The following is a 16270-nucleotide window of genomic DNA, read 5'->3' as shown; positions in this document are numbered from 1 at the left end:
GACTTTAATCAGAAAAACAAACAAACAAACATCATAATAATTCTCTAAGAGCTCAAAGTCGATAAAAACTTTTAAGTTAAAAGTAAAATTCTCAACTAGATTCTAACATCTCCTTCTTTCTTCTTCTTCTTCTTCTTTTTTTTTTTTTTTTTTTTTAATTGAAAAAAAAAAAAGTTCGTTCCTACAAGCTTGAAGTTTGGAGAATTGGAGATAAGATCATGAAATCATTATGATATAGTAATTTTTTTTACTATGATTTAATATTATAATATTAATTTTAATTTTGAATTTGTTAACTAGATTATTTTAATACACATATGTTATGAGGGGGATTAAATAAGATAATCCCACCGTCCTTTGCATGACTTCCAACGGCTGTCAAACTCATGCCCCTCTAATCAAATTATTCAATATATATATATATATATATAACCATGGTTAAGGTGGTGTGTATTCCAATAACCCCGGTATACAACACAACCATTAACCATAGTTAACCATAGTTAACCAATTAACTCACTACTATAAATAGAGATCACCATCCCCAACACTCCGTACCACTCATCATCATCATCAACAGCACTTAAACCCTCAAAAGCTTCAGAAGCAGAGCATCCATGGCAATTCCAGTCATTGATTTCTCCAAACTCCATGGACCCGAAAGACCCAACACTTTAGCCCTCATCGCCCATTGCTGCCAGCATTGGGGATTCTTTCAGGTAAGTTCTTCATTTTTCGATCAAAATCGCTCGATCGCGATCTAATCGTCGTTTTCTTTTGATTCATCAATGGCAGCTGATCAACCACGGGATAAATAAGGAGCTGCTGGAGAAGGTAAAGAAAGTAGCATCACATTGCTACAAACAGCACCGGGAGCCGGCCTTCTTCCGTGACTCCGCCCCCGTCAAACTCCTCGACGACTTGCTACGCACCAAGAACGACGTCGACCGCATCGACAATGTCGATTGGGAGGACGTTTTCCTCCTCTCCGACGACAATATCCATCAATGGCCGTCCGAAACCCCTGCTTTCGAGTAAGGATCGATCTTCTTCTAAAATCTTTTTCCCCCTAACTATCGGTTCTAATTTCGTAATCTTCGATAAATAAAAAATAAAAAAACGACGATGACAGGGAGACGATGAAGGAGTATCGAGCGGAGCTCAAGAAACTCGCGATCAAAGTCATGGAAGTAATGGACGAGAACCTCGGGCTTCCGCGAGGCTACATCAACAACGCCTTCACCGCCGGGAAGGGCGATGACGGCGCCTTTTTCGGGACTAAGGTCAGCCACTACCCGCCCTGCCCCCGCCCTGACAAGGTCAGCGGGCTCCGCGCCCACACCGACGCCGGCGGCGTCATCCTACTCTTCCAAGACGACGAGGTCAGCGGCCTCCAAATCTTGAAAGACGGGGTGTGGATCGATGTCCAGCCTCTCAAGAACGCTATCGTCGTCAACACCGGCGATCAGATCGAGGTGTTGAGCAACGGGAGGTACAAGAGCGTCTGGCATCGGGTCTTGGCCTCGCCCGACGCCACTAGGAGGTCGATCGCCTCGTTCTACAATCCGTCGTTCGACGCAATGATCGAGCCCGCGCCCATCGTTGTCGCCGAAAAAGAGGAAGAGGAGGAGGAGAATCAGACAAAGTACCCCAAGTTTGTTTTTGGGGATTATATGTCTGTCTATGCTGAGCAAAAATTCCTCCCTAAAGAGCCAAGATTCCAAGCTGTTAAAGCAATGTAATCTTTAAGGTGTTTTTCTACAGCGCTACTCTAAAATGTGTACTATATAGTCATAAAGGTTCGATCTTTATTTTTATTTTTTCCTATTTATTTATTATTGGAGTTTTGGTTTGTTGAATCAATCCCCAAAGCAAAATTGCTTTGTTGGGCTTATGTTTCTCCTAGTCTTCTTCTGTCTATCGAACAACTATTTCACCTAAAAGAAAGTGCGCAACAACCTTAAGATGATCGACTTTTCTAAGGGTATATAAGCTTTTAGTTACGCCGATCATCCGAGAATTTTTAAGGTGGTTCGAAAAGCTATCATGAATGTACAGATTATTATTACAGCTAGTTCTCATGTGAGCAGCTATGTAAACTGTACAGTGATGTGTATATATATATATATGTATGTATGAATGAAGGGGAAGTATACGTATCTCTCGATCAGTGCGTGGCGATTGAGCCAGCGATCAAAGGGCCTTCTGCTCGAGCCTTTCGTTCCAATTCAAGCAACGAACAAGGCTTCGAAACCAGTCGCCGGTTTGATCAGCCTTGTTGACAGTCGGGAGCGGGTGTTGGCTCATGCATATTCGGACAGAGTCTCCCCGCGAGAGCTGCTGCCGCCGCTTCCCGTCAAAGGAGACCCAGGCGTTGCTCCGCGCATCCTCCGGGATCTGCCCGGTCGAATACAATGTCAGAACAATGTACAAGCACACAATGCTGGAAACTTTCGACGGATTCCGAGCAGAACGTATTAGTTACCTTCAATTCGAGACGAGCAGAGTCTGGAAGGATGACAGGCCTAAACGAGAGCGAGTGCGGGCAGATCGGCGTGAAGAGCATACACGGAACATTAGGATGGACCTGCATATGAAAGCAGCTACTTTTTCATAATATTGACTGTTTTTCGATAGGACGAGCTCGGATTAAAGATTGAGCGTGAAGGGCAATCCGAACTTCACACAGACAATCCTATATTATGCTAGCATTGGCCCCGGAAATTTAATGAATACAGAATCTTACCATCGAACCTCCCGCTGCGGTGGAATAGGCTGTACTTCCAGTTGGGGTGGCGACAATAACTCCATCACCTTGAACCTTTCGACAAAAAACGAAACAAAAATTATTCAGGTATAACGAATGTTTAATCGAAAATTTTCGTTGGTGAACCACCGTACCTTGGTTATGAGGCGATCGTGTTCATAGCATTCAATTTTCGAAAGATACGGATTGGAACCACGATCAACTACGATTTCGTTGAGAACATCGAATATCTTGCCGGGCATGGCTTTACCGTTTCTGAATATTTCGCAGTGGAGCCGCATTCTCAAAGTAATGTAGACTCCATCAATGGTGTTGTTCCCGTGGATCACTTGTCGTAAATCGTTCTTGTAATCGTTGAACTGAAAGTAGCAAGACGGGATTCAGGGAGAGATCTTTTCTACAAGCTCGAATAATGATCATCACAGGTTGAGGAAAAAGAACGTACGGTATGCGAAGTGAGGAACCCTAGGGATCCAAGATTAAATGAAACAACAGGAGGAACGGCACCTTTGAATAAATTTGAAGCGTGGAGGATAACGCCGTCTCCTCCCAAGCAAGCTACAAGATCAACCCTCTCATGGAGGTCGCTGCAATACGGATCGAATTAGTACTTCCCTCACCTAAAAAAGCTTCGACAAAGAAATAAAAAACTCAAAAGCCGAAAGCTCGATCACCTCGTATCTTGATTATAGAACGTTTGTACAAATCCAAAACCCGGAATCCTAGCAAAAAGATCATGAACATCAGGCTCAACTAGAACATTCATTTTCTCTTGGTGATGCAAGAACGTCGCAACCTGTGTAACCGTATAAACAACATTCAAAGAGTTTACACATCCAAAAGCACACTCCATTTCGACAACTATTGAGTATTGACCATAAGATAAACACATAATGAACATAAGGGAAAGTTCTAACAAAGTTCTAACATATTTCAAAGAATGGCGCACCTCTTTCGCTTCTTCGATGAGTTCTTTGCCGAGCTTCTTTAACAACAACACAGTCTTTGGCGTCGATTTCCACAGAAGCATCTGCTGCTGAGTGCTGGGATGAGTGAACGCCAGAGACGACTCCCTAACTTTTTCTCTAGTGCACGAAAATCCGTCAGTTCTTACCAAGAACATCTCTGCTTTCTTCCTCGACTGAACTCTCACAACACCAGTTGCCGAAGCACACATATCCCCCTCGATAATGTCCAAGTTCTCATCATCCGAAGAGGTGTACCTCTTGCCATTCTGTCCAGCAGCAGCATTTCGATTCATAGGGCTAAAAAGAATGGAAGGATCCTGATACAATCCATTCGTGCCGATAGGGGCAACCTCGACAATCTTTTCCTCAACATCGGAGACAGATTCTTTCTTCAAGACAGATCTATTATCCTTGTACCGTAAATCGGATAACATGTCCAATCTTTTCCGTTCATAAGTGAAGAATGTCGCGGGCGAAACTTTCTTATTCTTTACAAAATCCGACATTTCCTTTCTGGAGAAAACATCAAGAGGAGGCAGTTGCGAATCCAGGGGCTTCAAATTGTAATCGTAATCAAAATTCGACTCAACTCCTTCATTAGCAGAAGCCATCTTATCATCTTCATCGTCCGCTATGGCATCGCCCCCTTCATCAACACCTCGCGTCGAACTAAACGACTTATCGGATTCTTGGGATACTGATCCATTCACATACTCCGATGATTTACCTTCGTCGAAGTTCTTACTAAAATCAGAATCTCTTCTATCCAACGCCGCGCGCTCCATGTATTGCCTCCACCTAGATATCATCGAAGCAGTCCTCTTTTTTCCTTCTTTGCTGTGTACGTATATCGGCTTTCTCCTCGGATCCGCAACCAATGCAGCAAACTGCACGACCTGCGCCATTGACGGAACCGTCCCAACTTCAATCGGAAGCTTAACTACTTCTATGTTACCGCAAGAAACAGCTTCATTCAAAGCAGTTTCGTAAAAGTTATCCTTCACAGTTTCTGCTCTAAGATCGATCACTGTTCGGAAGCCTTTCGACAGAAGCCACGCCAAGCTTTCCTCCGTCACCTGTCCGCCCTTCCAAAACACAACCTCCATGTTTTCCGGTGGAGCTCCTTCGTAAACGGCGTTCCAATTCGCCAACAGCGTTTGGCAGGGCTGACCTTCGCCGCGAGGAAATCCGGAATCATAACACACATTCTTCAATCTCTGCAGCTTTCTCCAAACGTTCAAGCTTCGATCGTCGCCGGGGAGCAGATAATTCTCGAGTGCAACGTGCAAGCTCTCGCAGTAACTCTTCATCTCGGATCTGAAATTTGCGAGCGGAGGGAGGGAATCATCCATGGCGGATTTATCTAAGTCGCGAAACAAATGCATTATCGAGGAACGCCCTAACAGGATGTCCTCCCGACCTTTGTTGAGAAGGCAAACCATGCAGCCGAGAACGGAGACGATTTTGTCCTCCAGCATAGGTTTATCCTCCGACGGAACATCGTACGTGACGCTGCACTCTCCGGTGACCGGATTGCAGAGCGCATCCATCAACGAATTGTGGAACCGCTCTGCCGCCCGGAATATTCTGCAGTAAGCCTCGAGCTCAGCAATGTCCCCCGGCAGAGGTCCGGCCGACGGCCAATTGGACGTATCGTTGGAATAAACACTCTTCGAATAAACAAACAAGCCAAATTTAGGGCTACGGATTCAATCGAATTTACCAATCCAACTGCAATCGGAAAAATCGACAGAGAAATTGATATTAACCTGAGAATCCAAGCCGATGTTGACCGACAAGGAGCTGGAGAGCTGAGCAGCGACGACAAGCCTGAAACGACGTCGTCCCCGGTTCCCCTTCCATTTCTGCAACAAAAACCCTAAACCATGGCCGGAAACCTCCACGCAACTCAACAGACGACAAAAGGAAGGCGCACAGAGCGCTCGATTCGTCTGAAAGTGACACAAGCAATGATAATTGCTCGAAACACACCGCGCCGCCGCCGCCATGCCGCCGCAGACGCAACCATCAAATTAACCGCCGGCGCCCTGCTCCAACTACTAATCGCCCAAATCCTAATCCACAAACAGAATCCCCAATTTGTTGCATACGGTCAGTTTATATATTCCCCACAAATTAATTTTTTTTTTATAAATAAAATAAAATTCATATCTTCTGGATAAATCGAACCAAGAAATTCATTTGTGTGGACACAATCAAATCGGACAAAACACGATGGGGCAGGGTCGGGATTGACAATTCTTGCAAGAAAATTAAAAACAACTTCTTCATGACTGCATATTTCCATGGACACAATCTTGGTGCTTGTCAAATTTATCCAAAAGTTTTCGAAAATCTTGAAAACCCGATCAATGGAACAGTAATTTTCAATCCCTATCAGAAAACAAGCTGTTACAAGACTCCATGTTCATTACATTATAAGAAAGCGGCAATAGCCGGTCCGGCAACGGCGGGATTTCGGCGATGGTCGGCCGGAGGGCGACCATCACGTGAGCGCAGAGGATCCCCACGTGCACGAAGCGTGCCATGACTGCTTTAGGTCCATCCTCCCTGATCGACTCATGGAAGACATCCTCAACTCTTCCCGACTTGATCAAGCCCCAAACTCGATCCGCGAGCAGAATTTTCGACGGCTCAGATGGCTCGAGAGCTCAACTCCGAAGCTGTACACGTCACTCTTCTCAGTCAGTTGCCCATAAAGAGCATATTCCGGAGCGAGATATCCATGCGTTCCGGCGACGCGCGTCGGTAGGTGCGATAGCCCATCGGCATAATTGTCGATTTGCTTCACCAACCCGAAATCGGCGGCTTTTGCATTCATGTTGGCGTCAAGGAGTATGTTCGTAGCCTTTTTACGTTGCGGTGGTATATTGCCGGCTTGATCCCGTAATGTAGGTAGCTTAGCCCGTTGGCGACGTCGAGGATTATGCTCTTACGCTGCGGCCACGTTAAACGGTGTCCGAAAATGTGTTTGTCGAGGCTGCCGTTCGACATGTAGTCGTAGATGAGGTATCTCCGGCGGCTGTTGGAATTGAGATGATCTCCGCCTCCTTGTTGGCGAAATCGGGGCCGTTCATTTCGAGATGATCTCTGGCGAAATCAGAGCCGTTCGTTTTGGAGATGATCTCCGGTGACGGCGTTTCTCTTCTCCTTACAATGTCTGTAAATTAACAGGAGGATTAGGATTGTTTGAATTGAAGCTAATGAGCTGAAAGTGAGGGAGAAAATGAGGCGGCGTTTGTAGGTGGTGGTGCCGCCGGAGGGTTTGTTGACCACCGGCAGGCCTAATATGCAGGCGGCGGATCGGACGTCTTGTGGGCCGAAATCGTCGGCAATGGCGGCGGCGTAGGATGCCTGGCCGGAGAGGTCGCCATTGCAGGAGGATTTAATTGGGATTGATTTGGGGACGCGGCGGTGACAATCGGTGTGGGAGAGGATTCCGGCGAATTCGGCGGTGTCGTTGAAGCAAGTGGGGAAGACGGCGGCGGCGGGGGTGGAAATCGCGGCGAGCTTGTGGCAGAATCCGGCGAGGCAGGAGGAGGAAGTGGCGGCGTCGGGGAGGTAGAATTGGGAGGTCCGGCGGAGGCGGTCGGCGAGGCCCATGCCGAAGAGGCTGCGGAGAGTCTGGCAGCAGCTGCGCTGCGGCGGCGCGAGGCAGAGGGCGGTGGGCCATGCGAAGGAGGAGACGTAGGCGAAGTCGATCGGACATGGCGGATTGGGATCGGAAAATTCATTTTCGGTGGAACGGTGGAAGAAGAAGAGGAAAATTAGGGTTTTGGAAATGGCCATTTCTGCGACGATCAGAGAAGGATGGGTGAGGGTTGAGGAATTGAATTGGGGACTCCATTGAAGATCAATTTTGGCAGCTCGGAGTGCGCCATTGCCCTTAAGGTTTTGACAGTTTGAAGTAAAATGGGCTGTTTGGGCTCTAGAAATAAATGGGCCGAATGATGGCCTTTTTGTTATTGGGCCTTTAGGGTCTATCTTAAAAGCCCATTTTAAAATGTGGTAAATTATTGGAAACTATTCCACGTCATTTTCAATTAAGGCCATGCTTGTGTAATGTCGCCGGCGAAACCTTCATATTCGACTGTTTCGTTTGTGTTTTTATTTGAAATTTTTTTTATGCGAAGCTATAAAAAATCGTATTTAATTTAAAAATAATATTTTATATTGAATATTAATTTTAAAATATATATGTTCAAAATCGAATTGAAAAAAAAAAAAAAACTTTAGCATACAAACTCAATTTTATAAATGGTAAAAGGTTCGAGAATACACCACTAATTGCATTGTTTTGATAACCATTTATTTTGGATAATGGTTGGAAAATAATAATAAGAATAATCCAAAACAAGGCGCACAATGAGTCATGATATTGGTGGGTCCCGGCGCACAAGGCCGGATATGATCCACACCGTTGGTTAATTTAAGAAACAAAATTGAAAATATTTATTTAATATTATATATTTACATAATTACTATTATTGTTAGTGAATAATCCAAAAATATTCCAAAGAACACAATAAACAAAACATCAGCATTTGACTTAGTTATGGTTTTAATTGACTTAAAATATATATTTATTTAAATTTTTTTTAAAAAATATTTTAATTAATATTTTATGAAAATAATTAATACTGTATATTTTTAAAATAATAATTTTCAGATTTAAAAAAAAAAAAATCCAAGGAACGCACTCCAAGGTTCCAGTCAAAATATCGCCACTCCTTGCTACCTCACTCTCTATAAACCCCAAATTGATTCCACCAAAAAAGCCCCAATTTTTTTTTTTTTTTTTCATCATCTCGTCTATCAGCAGGATGAAATCCATTCAAATTACCTGTTTCATCATCTTCAATTTCCTAATTCCATCGCTTTCACTTTCCGAGGCTGCCGCCGGCGACGGTGGAGCCTCCATAGCCTTCGCCACAGTGGGAAGAACAAGCTACGCCTTCGACATCTACGCTCTCTCTACTTCCGGAAATTCGAAGGAAATCCGCCTCACCGATGGTAAGTCTGTCAATTTCAATGGCTACTTTCCGTCGCCGTCGTCGGTCTCGATGCTTCCTACCCTACCGGACCGATCCGACGCCGCGGCGTACCTTGTCTACGTCACGGAGCGCAACGGAGGATCGGAGATATTCCTTGACGCGCTCTACGGCGCGTTACCTCGCCTCGGGAGGTCGAGGTCTATGCTGGAAGTTGAAACTGGATCAGCTAGGGTTCAGACGCTAATCGCCGGCGACGAAGTCTCCGGCGGCCAGGTATCGATGAAGGATAAGCCGAGTCTGGTTGGGAATCATTTAATTTACGTCTCGACTCACGAGAATTCCGGCAAGCCAAGGACGAGTTGGACTGCGGTATACTCGACTCACCTGCCGACTAGATCGACACGGAGGCTGACGCCGCGAGGGGCGGCGGATTTCAGCCCCGCCGTGTCGCCGTCGGGAGTCTGGACGGCGGTCGCTTCGTACGGGGAGACCGGTTGGACCGGCGACGTGGCGGAACTCGGAACGGATATTTATGTGTTCCTGACTCGGGACGGTTCGAACCGGGTTAAAATAGTCGAGCACGGCGGGTGGCCGAGTTGGGGGGACGATTCCACACTGTATTTCCACAGAAAATGCGACGACGGTTGGTGGAGCGTTTTCCGAGCGACTATAGACACCGGACTCGGTGTCGACTCGGTAGTGACTCAGCGAGTCACTCCGCCGGGTATTCACGCGTTCACACCAGAAGCTTCCGCACTTAATAAGAGCTTCATCGCGGTAGCGACCCGACGACCCGGATCCGAATACCGCCATATTGAATTATACGACGTCGTATCGAAAAGGTTTACTCCACTGACCCAATCTGTTAACCCAAACGCCCACCATTACAACCCGTTTCTCTCACCCGACTCCACCTGGGTCGGGTACCACCGGTGCCGGGGCGCCTCCGGCGACGCGAACGGCAGTAAGTTAGTCTTAGAGAATATCCGTAGTCCGTTGCCGCACACTTCCTTATTCCGGATCGACGGATCGTACCCGTCTTACTCGCCGGACGGCAGCCGGATCGCCTTCGTTAAGTCCCCGGGTCTGTTCGTGATGAACAGTGACGGGTCGGGCGTGCGGGAGATTTTCAGCCAAACCGCCTTCGCCACCGCCTGGGACTGGAAACGAAACGGCGTCGTTTACACAAGCACCGGCCCGACCTTCGCCGCCGAGAGCACGGAGGTCGACGTAATTTCCATCAACGTCGACGACGACCACCCCTCCCCAAAGCAGCTCAGCCGCGGCGGCGCAAACAACGCATTCCCCTCGCCGTCGCCGGACGGCAAGTGTATCGTGTTCCGGTCGGGCCGCTCGGGGCACAAAAACCTCTACATCATGGACGCATTGGAGGGCGAGCCGGCCGGTCTGCACCGGCTCACGAACGGTCCATGGACCGACACAATGTGCAACTGGTCACCGGACGGCGACTGGATCGCATTCGCCTCCGATAGAGAGAACCCCGGCGGCGGGAGCTTCGAATTGTTCAAGATCCACCCGAACGGTACGGGACTCCGGAAGGTGCTCCAGAGCGGGCTAGCTGGTCGGACCAACCACCCGTGGTTCAGCCACGACAGCAAGTACATTGTACTCACATCAGACTACGCCGGGGTATCCGCGGAGCCGATTTCGTACCCGCACCAATACCAGCCGTACGGGGACATATTCGTCATAAAAGCTGACGGGTCGGGTATTCGGAGGCTGACCCATAATTCGTACGAGGATGGGACGCCTAGCTGGAGCCCAAAGTACACAATCCCTGATGACGTGGAGTGGCCTGAGAGAGTGTCCAAATGCTCGTTCGACGATTGCCATTGGCTGCAGATAAGCAACGGTAATAACGAGCATAAACTGGTTCAGTGTGGGCACATACAAAAACACAAACACTAGTTTTATGGCTATGTAATTTGGGCACACACTGCACTTATTATGTTGTCCGTTTATAGAGATGCAATAAATGTGGTCCTTTTGTAAAATCGCAAGAAACGCTGTACATATAAAACTGGTGTTAGGTCTAAATTGAGGGAACCGGACGGTACATGACTGTAGGGGAAACAAGAGTGTGTGTGTCAATGTGCTAAATCAAGAACTAAACAGAGGTGAACTGAGGTTGAAATCTTTCCCCTAAAATGCCTGAGTTTGGGCATGAATCCTTGTTCAATATCGTCGTCGTCGTCATCGGTCTAATCCTTGATGTTGTTATAAAGACATCGAGAAATGGAGGACTAGATGGAAGTGTTATGGAAGTATTCTATCGGTATGGACGCAGGGCAAAACTTCTTTGCCACGAATTTATACTGATGCACGAAAAAAACAAACTAGCGTTAGAGATCAAACTACCTCGGCAGATAACAAACGACACATTATATATTAACATGTCCTGTGCACCTTATGCTGGCTATACTTCTCCCTAATTGCTGGCAAGCTCGATTTGCCGCTACTGCAGCAGAGCCCGTGTAGTGCGAAAACGCACTCGCGGAGATCGCAGGGCTGGTAGAGAGTGTAATGTCTCAGGGTGGAATTCTGCATTAAACAGAGTGTTAATATATGACTAATAAGATGATTCCTAAGTTTCTTGATTGCAAATATATACATACCCAAGGCTTCTTGGAAGGGAGGAGAATAAATTTGGCTAAGAAGATGGAAGAAGCTGCAATTAATGATGGTGCAAAGCAGAGCATGTTATACTCGAGGAGCGAAAGTTCTGCAATATAGTTGGCCAAGCATTCCAATTGCAACATCGGAGCCTGCAAGGAGGAGCGAAATCGATAAGTTTTTTTATTGACAAAGTAAAGAACAAATATCAGTTCAACGTGATGTCGTAGAGACGAGGATGGTACCTCGTTGACGCCTTGCGCAGCACGGAAAAACCTCCTGCAAAAGTAGTTTAAACACAACAGAGATTAAGACACCTTGTATGGAAGAAGAATACCAGCAGAGATAATATGCAGTGAATGGTTGGTTACCTCAGGAAGCATTTAGTTGTAGGAGCAGTCATTTCAAATTTCAGGTAATTTAAAACATCGGATTCCATTTGAAGAACCTGTTGAGTTCAAAGCTTCTTAAAATGTGTTGCGAAAAGCAATTAAAAGTGGTGCAACAATTTCACAAAAAGTTTACCTCTTCCCGAAAGTATGTGTTATCTGTTATGTAGCAAAACTCTTCCACTTGGGGGGCACAAATTTCTTCATATTTTCTGCAAAGACGCATCAAGTCATACAATAATGTATATGGAGCTGCAAGATCATATAAAATGATAGGAATGTAGAGATAGCAAATCTTACGATGCGATCATCATACAGGCCACACCAAGCAACTGCAATCTTTGCCTATCCATGGCATTTCCAGAAAGATATCGATCTATATAGTTAACTGTCAGGTATAATGTGTCAGGTACAAGTCTGTATTCCTCAGCAACCTGTGGATAAAAATTGTTAAGACAGACAATTCTTTATTGACAAATATGTTAAGGGAATTTTTTAGAAATGTGTAAAAATATGCAGTAGTTACCTCAACAAGCCAATCAATGAGAATTGCCCGCATGCTGGAATTTATGTCTGTTTGTATCTTTTCCATAAAATTCGTCGATGGCCTTTTCTTTGCCTGAAGTTACATTGGAAGGGCAGAAATTAGTAAATGATAAATGTCTTTGCAAAACTAATACTAACAGAGAAGTTCTCTTTTTAGAACAAACCTCAGATGCTCTCAAGTGCTTGTAAATGTCACAAGCAATGGTTGCACATAGCTGAGGATTGTCCATATCAGTGTCGACATCTACAGTCTTGTCAGCAGATTCGATTACTGCAAGCACATCTCGCTTGCATGTATTACCTGCAAGAATCATAACTTCGGTTAAACAAGTGAAAGGAGAGTGGCTTCTGTCCGATTGAATGAGTGAGGGGTAACAATGTACAAACCTGGAATTTCCATATTATCTGAAATGTGGAGCAGGTTTGATGCCTTCCGTTCGATTGAATTCACATCTGCAATGTCGTTGCTATCCATGTACTCAACTTCTGGACTCTTCAACGAATCGCAAGTGGACATAGACTCGTCCATGGAAACAGATAATGAGTCTGATTTAACAGGAGAGACATCGACGTTGATGCAGGGGATGGGTGCAGCTATAGTCTTGGGAAGCTTTGCATCACTTTTGGGAAATGATGTAGCTCTACTCGCAAGAGCCGTGCTCTGTTTAACCAAGGAGGTTGGTGGCAGAGTAGGACCTGGGAGGCTTGCATTTGTGGAAGCTGAAGGTCCCTTCTTGATGCTCACGATTTTAGCAGAGCATGGTGCCTGGTGAATTCAATTGAGGCCAACAACATAGCTATAATAACCCAAATAAATGCCATAGAGAAAAGCAATTAAGCATTCCATAATGATTTAGCGAATTTCTGTTTTGGCACAGGCATCATTTGCAGCATATATGTTTCATAGGCTCAAATATTCCGAATAAACCAATCTTCAAACATTTTGTAGTCTACATTTCTTTGAGTCATTAATCACTAGCTGCATTCCATTGCTACATTATAATAATTTAATTCATGCAGTGCTTTTTGTTTTTCCTTTATTAAAGAAAGCAATGCAAAAAGAATGAGTAGTTATATTAAAAACTGGCAGTTTTTAAGGCGGCCAACAAATTCAACATTGCTGGTATCTTTGCCGAAACCAATTATAACGAGAAAAAGTAGAAAGAATCAAAGAACAGGTCTACCTGGAAAAACGAGATAAAGTGCACAATAGTGTTCCATTTCAAAATAACGAATCCGTACATGATTACTTCAATCCAAATGACGGAAACGGAAATGAACTTAATATAGGAAGACCTTCGACAAAAAAACTATATAACATTGATCAAGAAGAACGTAGAACATTTGGTACAACTTCCAACAGGGAGAAGAACAGGTTAAAATTACCAAAAATGGAATACTCAAATCACGAATAGTGTTTCCACAAAACTGGTAATTCCAAAAACGACTTCGCTACTCATAAAACTAATTAAACATTCAGCAGTTGTTTAGATTCCAAATAAGCGTAAACATGCGTGATCCATGGGGTTCCGAAACTAAAAACAAAAAAGCGAAGAGGACAATCGTTCTACACGTACCATTTTCGACGATTCAGGCATAGACGTCCGAACGGAAGTCGCAGAAGCAAATCCATGCCTCTGGTTGGTAATATTAGCAAGCGCCGGGCGCTTCTTCGCCGCGGCGGCCGTCGACGCCGCTTTTCCAAAATTTTCCGACGCAGACGCATGGCGCTTCGCCAAAGACGACGACGTCGCCGCCGCTGCCGACGATCTCCTTGCCCCTGTAGCACTCGCCATTGACGCTAAGCAACGGCAAGAAATTTCAAATTTCGAATCAAGGAAAGATTATACAGAAAAAAATCTTCAGAGAGAATTGAAGAAACTGAGAGAGGCGGAAAAGTGATATTTAATAACGCCTAACGGTAGCTTTCGAAGCGGGCAAAATCGAGCGATGCGGTTTGAATTCCGGATTGATCTGAGCCGTCCGATCTGACATGGATATTCGTTAGGAGCGCTCAGTGCGGGCCCCACAAGGGAGCTGTCCTTTCCACATTCTTTCGCCGAGCGGTGACAGTAACTTATGACACGGACCAATGAATAACAGGCTACGTGGCATGTGATTGGCTGTGAAGATGACGGCTCAGTGAGGTTAGCCCACAGGGTTAATTTTTGAATTCGAATTTGAATTACACCTTGGGAAAGCAGTTTTAAATTTGTCCAAACATGGCCTCCGACTTACTATGCAGCATAAAATCATTTTTAACACTGACCATATCTTATGCGCTTGGGAGTATGGTCTGAACTTAAGGACGTGTTTGGTTACTAATTTCATTTCAAATTTGAAATTTGAATTTCCACTTCACTGTGTCTCTACACAGAAAATTACAAAAATAAAATCGGACACTTATGGTAATTGGACTAAATTATGTTATAAATTTTGGAATATTGTAAAAGATACTTTGGATTCAATACTAAATTGATTCAATGATTTTAATCAATAATTAGGGGTGTGTTTTGTTTGTATGTTTTAGGCTCATTTAGATAGATTTTTTGGAATTTTTGAATTTAAAATTGAGTATTTAATGTGACATTTTAATAATGTCAAATTTTCCAAAAATGTGTATGTAACAAATATAACGTTAACATTTAAATGTTTGTGTTTTTTAAATGTCCTTAGATATATAGGATTAGAAGGATTATTTATGGTATTTAATGGAATTGATTATGGTTTTTTAAAGGATATTTAATATGAAGTTTATTTATTTATTTTTATTTTTTATTTCATATTGAAATCAACATTTTCTTCACCATTTACAATTTCAACAGAAATATATTGGTATTTTATCTCACAAAATATTAAATTAAAATATTTTTTAAACAAAAATTTAAATTAATATTTCATTTCAAATCACAATCAAACAGACCCCAAAGGTTTAGCTTTTTAAATTGAATAGATATGGTAAAATCATAGAGTACTCCTGAAAATCTCGACCAAATAAAAATAAAATTATAGTATGATTCTGTTATTTTTAAAAGTTTTTTCTATTTTATTAAATGCTATTGAAAGTATATATTGTTTTCAAACAAAAATCATTCTGTTGGAAAATTATTTATAATTGAATCAAAATTAATAAATTTTTTTTATTGAAATAAAAAAAAAAAAAACAATTGTTTTGTATTTTAATGGATCCATCTTCTTTTCTTTTTTTTCCATATAAATTCTTAATTATAAGAGAGATACAGATATATACGAGAATTTGATTAATGTGTATAATTAGCAATGTATGAAGAGTGACTAACAAAAATTAAGTAGGTTAAAAAAAATATTCTCTCCATCTCATAACAAAGTATCCATTTTTCTATTTTAGTTTGTCCTATAACAAAGTATCTATTTCTTTTTTAGTAAGTGTACTATATACCTAACATTACAAATACCCTTACAACTTACAATATATTACACAAATGTCGTTACCTTTATATCACACATATTAATAAGGTTATTTTAGTCATTTTTTCTTTATTCCTACTACATTCAAATATAATACTAATATTTCTAAAACTACGTGCAAAAAATAAATGGATATTTAGTTATGGAACGGATGGAGTATTAGATCTTATTTATTTGGAATTCGATTTTAATTTCTTATCATACAAAGAAAATACTATTTGCTTTACAAAAATAATCATTTAAAATATAATTCAAACACTTAGGTTTGTCTGTCACACATGATTTGTTGAATGTAATATGCTTTGCTTAGGCCTAATTTGCAAATTATTAGGTTCGATTAAAAATTTACCTATAATGCATCTATGAGTAGCGGTCGCAAATTCTCACATTATAAAATATATATATATAATTCAAATCAAAATCTAAAGTCAAAAGGTATAAAATAAAATCTCAATGAGCAAACGCTAATTACCAAATCAAATTAAGTAAATGTTATTTAAATCA

The 16270-nt window shown here is 43.0% G+C and overlaps 5 protein-coding genes and 1 pseudogene across 5 annotated transcripts; 2 read left to right on the top strand and 4 right to left on the bottom strand.

Annotated features, from left to right (window-relative positions):
• Window positions 1-603: 603 nt before the first annotated feature.
• LOC127257028 (1-aminocyclopropane-1-carboxylate oxidase 5) lies at window positions 604-1742 on the top strand. Its single transcript, XM_051283291.1, has 3 exons — window positions 604-719; window positions 796-1034; window positions 1133-1742. The coding sequence occupies exons 1-3, from the start codon at window positions 618-620 to the stop codon at window positions 1740-1742; spliced, it is 951 nt and encodes a 316-aa protein (XP_051139248.1). The 5' UTR covers window positions 604-617.
• Window positions 1743-2012: 270 nt separating this feature from the next.
• Window positions 2013-5854, bottom strand: LOC127257027 (NAD kinase 2, chloroplastic-like). Its single transcript, XM_051283290.1, has 8 exons — window positions 5505-5854; window positions 3717-5405; window positions 3442-3563; window positions 3213-3354; window positions 2902-3126; window positions 2747-2821; window positions 2486-2587; window positions 2013-2397 (listed from the first exon to the last, which is right to left on the bottom strand). The coding sequence occupies exons 1-8, from the start codon at window positions 5742-5744 to the stop codon at window positions 2194-2196; spliced, it is 2799 nt and encodes a 932-aa protein (XP_051139247.1). The 5' UTR covers window positions 5745-5854; the 3' UTR covers window positions 2013-2193.
• Window positions 5855-5967: 113 nt separating this feature from the next.
• On the bottom strand, window positions 5968-6768 carry LOC127257030 (probable receptor-like protein kinase At1g11050; annotated as a pseudogene).
• Window positions 6769-6855: 87 nt separating this feature from the next.
• Window positions 6856-7545, bottom strand: LOC127257029 (probable receptor-like protein kinase At1g11050). The gene has a single exon (XM_051283292.1). It carries the CDS (start codon window positions 7543-7545, stop codon window positions 6856-6858), a length of 690 nt encoding a protein of 229 aa, XP_051139249.1.
• Window positions 7546-8540: 995 nt separating this feature from the next.
• On the top strand, window positions 8541-10765 carry LOC127257080 (uncharacterized). The gene has a single exon (XM_051283370.1). The coding sequence runs from the start codon at window positions 8580-8582 to the stop codon at window positions 10677-10679; it is 2100 nt and encodes a 699-aa protein (XP_051139327.1). The 5' UTR covers window positions 8541-8579; the 3' UTR covers window positions 10680-10765.
• LOC127257081 (cyclin-A1-1-like) lies at window positions 10714-14174 on the bottom strand. Its single transcript, XM_051283371.1, has 11 exons — window positions 13897-14174; window positions 12707-13085; window positions 12484-12620; window positions 12300-12392; window positions 12074-12207; window positions 11910-11985; window positions 11756-11832; window positions 11630-11663; window positions 11387-11536; window positions 11178-11312; window positions 10714-11086 (listed from the first exon to the last, which is right to left on the bottom strand). Exons 1-11 carry the CDS (start codon window positions 14113-14115, stop codon window positions 11015-11017), a joined length of 1506 nt encoding a protein of 501 aa, XP_051139328.1. The 5' UTR covers window positions 14116-14174; the 3' UTR covers window positions 10714-11014.
• Window positions 14175-16270: the final 2096 nt, after the last annotated feature.

Source organism: Andrographis paniculata, unplaced genomic scaffold, assembly GCF_009805555.1.
Source record: "Andrographis paniculata isolate CXL003 unplaced genomic scaffold, ASM980555v1 Contig57END, whole genome shotgun sequence".
NCBI lineage: Eukaryota > Viridiplantae > Streptophyta > Magnoliopsida > Lamiales > Acanthaceae > Andrographis > Andrographis paniculata.
The sequence above is the reverse complement of the archived record's forward strand: the minus strand, read 5'-3'. Positions and strand labels throughout refer to the sequence as shown.

Coding starts and splice junctions, on each gene's coding strand:
- LOC127257029 (XM_051283292.1), bottom strand. CDS start 7,545: ATGGCCATTTCCAAAACCCTAATTTTCCTCTTCTTCTTCCACCGTTCC.
- LOC127257081 (XM_051283371.1), bottom strand. CDS start 14,115: ATGGCGAGTGCTACAGGGGCAAGGAGATCGTCGGCAGCGGCGGCGACG. Junction 12,208..12,299: donor TCATTGATTGGCTTGTTGAG/GTAACTACTGCA, acceptor TTTTATCCACAG/GTTGCTGAGGAATACAGACT. Junction 11,986..12,073: donor GCCTGTATGATGATCGCATC/GTAAGATTTGCT, acceptor GCGTCTTTGCAG/AAAATATGAAGAAATTTGTG.
- LOC127257027 (XM_051283290.1), bottom strand. CDS start 5,744: ATGGCGGCGGCGGCGCGGTGTGTTTCGAGCAATTATCATTGCTTGTGT. Junction 5,406..5,504: donor ACATCGGCTTGGATTCTCAG/GTTAATATCAAT, acceptor GTTTATTCGAAG/AGTGTTTATTCCAACGATAC. Junction 3,564..3,716: donor TCATCGAAGAAGCGAAAGAG/GTGCGCCATTCT, acceptor ACGGTTACACAG/GTTGCGACGTTCTTGCATCA.
- LOC127257080 (XM_051283370.1), top strand. CDS start 8,580: ATGAAATCCATTCAAATTACCTGTTTCATCATCTTCAATTTCCTAATT.
- LOC127257028 (XM_051283291.1), top strand. CDS start 618: ATGGCAATTCCAGTCATTGATTTCTCCAAACTCCATGGACCCGAAAGA. Junction 720..795: donor AGCATTGGGGATTCTTTCAG/GTAAGTTCTTCA, acceptor CATCAATGGCAG/CTGATCAACCACGGGATAAA. Junction 1,035..1,132: donor TCCGAAACCCCTGCTTTCGA/GTAAGGATCGAT, acceptor CGACGATGACAG/GGAGACGATGAAGGAGTATC.